Source organism: Oncorhynchus nerka, linkage group LG4 (genome assembly GCF_034236695.1).
Source record: "Oncorhynchus nerka isolate Pitt River linkage group LG4, Oner_Uvic_2.0, whole genome shotgun sequence".
In the NCBI taxonomy this organism is placed as follows: domain Eukaryota; kingdom Metazoa; phylum Chordata; class Actinopteri; order Salmoniformes; family Salmonidae; genus Oncorhynchus; species Oncorhynchus nerka.
The window spans coordinates 40,511,670-40,515,710 of record NC_088399.1 but is presented as its reverse complement, the minus strand read 5'-3'; the positions used below and the strand labels follow the sequence as shown (position 1 = coordinate 40,515,710).

The following is a 4,041-nucleotide window of genomic DNA, read 5'->3' as shown; positions in this document are numbered from 1 at the left end:
CCTAGACAGGCAGGAAAACGAATATTTTTCAAATCAATTCCATATCAATTCAATTATACTTTTTAGGACTTCTGAAGGCTGTAAAACATGTAGAGCAGATCCCACAATTCGCCTACAGTCTTTAACATGTATTAAACGTGTGCGTCATAAGAGTTACAATAATGTTCTTCCAATGCCCTATTTGTATTTTCATTACGTTTTCGCTTTTAAATTGAGGTCTGCTTACCGTTTATTGGAGAGTTCTCTTCACACTCGAACGTTATGGAGTCGCGGGGGGCGTGGGTAGGGAAAGGGAAAGGGGGGGTGCTGGAATCGGCCTTGGAGGAGGTGACAGAGGGTTGTGTGAGGAACTGCCGGGGTTTAAAAAAGGCAGCCTGCCCAGCGCTGTGACACCAGACCTGAAATCACCCTCGACTGGTCAGGACCTATTTTATGCGCTTTTTATGAACTTCTTGCACACGGATTTGGACCAAGTTTCTAATTGCCTCATCAACGTTATTGATCCATTGATCAACATTATTTTACCTGATAAAATAATATACATTTTTAAAGAAGAAAAGGATACTCTAAGAAGAATGGAGAAGTGGACAACCCCTGAATACTATGACTATGATTATGAAGAGCAGGAGAACAGCACCATGTGTGACTACTCTGAGTGGAAGCCTTCCTACTCAGTCATCCCAGTCCTCTACATGCTCATCTTCATCCTGGGTCTCTCTGGCAACGGTGTGGTCATCTTCACTGTGTGGAGGGCTCAGGCCAAGCGCCGGTCAGCAGACATCTACATAGGCAACCTGGCCATGGCTGACCTGACCTTCGTGCTGACTCTGCCACTGTGGGCAGTGTACACTGCATTGGGCTACCACTGGCCCTTCGGTGTGGCCCTCTGCAAGATCAGCAGCTACGTGGTGCTGCTCAACATGTACGCCAGCGTCTTCTGCCTCACCGCCATGAGCTTTGACCGCTACCTGGCCATCGTGCACTCTCTGTCCAGCACCCAGCTGCGTACCCGTGGCCACATGCAGGCCTCCCTGACAGCCATCTGGCTCCTCTCCGGCCTACTGGCTGCCCCCACACTCATCTTCCGCACCACCAAGGATGACGAGAGCAGCGACCTCATCTCCTGTGGCATGGACTTCAGCCTGGTGTTGGGTGGGGGTAATCAAACAATCAGTCAATCAAATGAATTGAAGCAGAAGGAGTCCATGTGGATCGCAGGGCTCAGCATCTCCTCCTCTGCCCTGGGCTTCCTCCTACCCTTCCTGGCCATGATGGTGTGCTACTGCTTCATCGGCTGCACCGTGACACGCCACTTCAACAGCCTGCGTAAGGAGGACCAGAGGAAGAGGCGTCTGCTGAAGATCATCACCACCCTGGTGGTTGTGTTTGCTGCCTGCTGGATGCCCTTCCACGTACTGAAGAGCGCTGATGCCCTCTCCTACCTGAACCTGGCTCCAAACACCTGCGCCTTCCTCCGCTTCCTCCTGCTGGCCCACCCTTATGCTACCTGCCTGGCCTACGTCAACAGCTGCCTCAATCCCTTCCTGTATGCCTTCTTCGACCTGCGCTTCCGTTCCCAGTGCCTCTGTCTGCTCAACCTGAAGAAGGCCATGCACACCAGCCCCGGCAGCTCCATGTCCTCCCAGAAGACAGAGGCCCAGTCGCTGGCCACTAAGGTGTGACGTTTATGCTGGGGTCAGGGCATGGAAGAGGGATGCCAGCCAGAGGGAATAGGTCTCTAGCTGCCTTTTCCTGTCCTGCCTCCATCGTCACCTGAACACTACAGGTAAATGTAAGATTTCAGAGGTGCATGATATCATTACCTATCCAGCAAAATGATATCATTACCTATTCAGCCACATGCATGTGGACTGCAGACTGAGTGCAAATGTACGTGTCCTCCAGACTGTGTGACTGAGGAAACTGATAGTCAGTCTTCTGGCTGTAATCATGACCACTGACATCCTCCAAGCTCACTCTCAGTGATTAGGAAGTTTGTACAAACCCCTTGAACTGCTTGATACAGGGGGCCAAGCTCCATGCCAGGGTGATGCAAACCAGAACCCAGACATTTTGGACAGAGTTGAATGTATTTCAAAGGGACAAAGCAGCTCATATTGTTCTCCTGGTGTTCCGTGTTGACTTAAGACAAGTTCTTAGGTGGGTTGTCCCATGGCTCTGGCTTTTAACACTGGAGGAGTGTATTATACATGCATTTGTACCATGCTGTTCTTGTTTTTTTTAAGCACTTGCTCATTGGAAGGAGGTGAGACCTCTTCCTCTGCCCCAGTCATGACGTACGTGTGTGTGTGTGTAGGTCCAGGAAAGGTGTTGCAGCTTGATTAAAAAAGTTGTAAAGGGAGATAAGGGCACGGAGGGAGGGGGGTGGTCCCAGACGGACAGATGGCAGCTGACAAATGTTGTCGAGTGAGGAGAGCCAACTTATAGGTGGCTGCTCTGACAGATTAAACTCTTTGTGTGTGTGTGTGTGTGTGTGTGTGTGTGTGTGTGTGTGTGTGTGTGTGTGTGTGTGTGTGTGTGTGTGTGTGTGTGTGTGTGTGTGTGTGTGTGTGTGTGTGTGTGTGTGTGTGTATTGAATCAGGATTGGGGAAGGCATGAATTAACTTGTTTTTATTTGACAAAGATGTGAATACATGCTGTACAATGCTTTCATGTGATGATTTGAAATAAAAAAGTTTTCTGATGAACTAAAATCCTCTCTTGTGTCATTGTGTTACTTGTTACGATGTCATGCAAACACTATTCAGTAGACATGCGTTTGTCCTGGTAGCACACCGAGTTGAAGGGTGACAGTCTCCCTCCCAATGTGTGCAGTTAGAACAGAATCAAAGCTGTGTCTACAGGAAATACATATGAGTTTGATTTCCCACTCCGACGTTTGTTTCTTTGCTCCTTTATGACAGTGTTCCCCTTCAGACCATTAACAGAAATTTGTTGACAATGTGTTGATAAAATGACGGAGGACAATGCATTCTTTCTCAGAGAACTGTGTCGATCATGTAAACCAGTGTAACCCTGCTACCACATCTCTCCCTCGCTCCCTTCAGCAACATGTAAGCTTGAGTAGCTTCTTTTAAAGCAAATATCTAAGATTCACTCCCCATGTGTAATGTCAAAATATTGTAGTGTACCGTTATCAACTCACTGTTCCATTGTTGGGATGCTTTGCACTGAGACCAGTTTAAGCCAATAAAGATAATTGAACTATTGTTTGAGTCATTTGCAGACAAGCACTTCACAGCAGTACAGCAGTTCACTGACCTGTAAGAGACCATCGCCATGATTAACAGATTTGGTTGTAATGAGCTTTGTTCTGGACATAATCAGTAACAGCGGGGGGTAGGAGGAGTGGGCTAATAATTCTGGGCCACTTACAGACACCACACTCCTTCTGTGACACAATATTTGCCTTTGTTGACATGATGCATTGGGCTTGAAGGAACCTGAATCTGATTCAACAGTGCTCTCCATCATTTCACAACCATGTTGGAATTCCTCATCATGGAATTCTCTGTGTGTTTGAGAAACCCAATAATGCAAACATGTTTATTCTGCCTCTTCTCTTCTCAGCTCCAGAGCCTCGTGCATTTAAACTCAAGCACTACTACACTACAAACTAATCTCATGCCTGATATGAGACTTTAGTCGAGAGAAGGAGGATATTGAATGGTTAGTTAATTTATCTGACATGAGATTTCAAGTCCCCATGTCTTCCTCATCAGCAGCTGTCTTGACTAGGTCCACATCAGACACACCTGGCATCGCTCTGTGTAAAAACACAGCCCTATCCCCCCATCTGCCGACACCACTGTGCAGGGTCAGAGAAAAGTGGGAAAGACAATCTGAATAGATTATACTCCAAGGTTTTCCAGTTTTATGGAGGTAATTTGATCATATTATACAGATTTCACGGCCTGAACCTTGCATATGCTGGGCAACATAACTTCTCTTTGAGCTAAAGAGGGCGTTTAGCCATAGCAACATGAGAGACATTTGTCCCTCTGGTCCCTGCACTTTTTA

At 47.2% G+C, this 4,041-nt stretch overlaps 1 protein-coding gene across 1 annotated transcript; it reads left to right on the top strand.

Annotated features, from left to right (window-relative positions):
• The first annotated feature begins 375 nt into the window (after positions 1–375).
• LOC115124408 (apelin receptor B-like) lies at positions 376–2,714 on the top strand. Its single transcript, XM_029653841.2, has one exon. It carries the CDS (start codon positions 444–446, stop codon positions 1,680–1,682), a length of 1,239 nt encoding a protein of 412 aa, XP_029509701.1. The 5' UTR covers positions 376–443; the 3' UTR covers positions 1,683–2,714.
• Positions 2,715–4,041: the final 1,327 nt, after the last annotated feature.

Coding starts and splice junctions, on each gene's coding strand:
- LOC115124408 (XM_029653841.2), top strand. CDS start 444: ATGAACTTCTTGCACACGGATTTGGACCAAGTTTCTAATTGCCTCATC.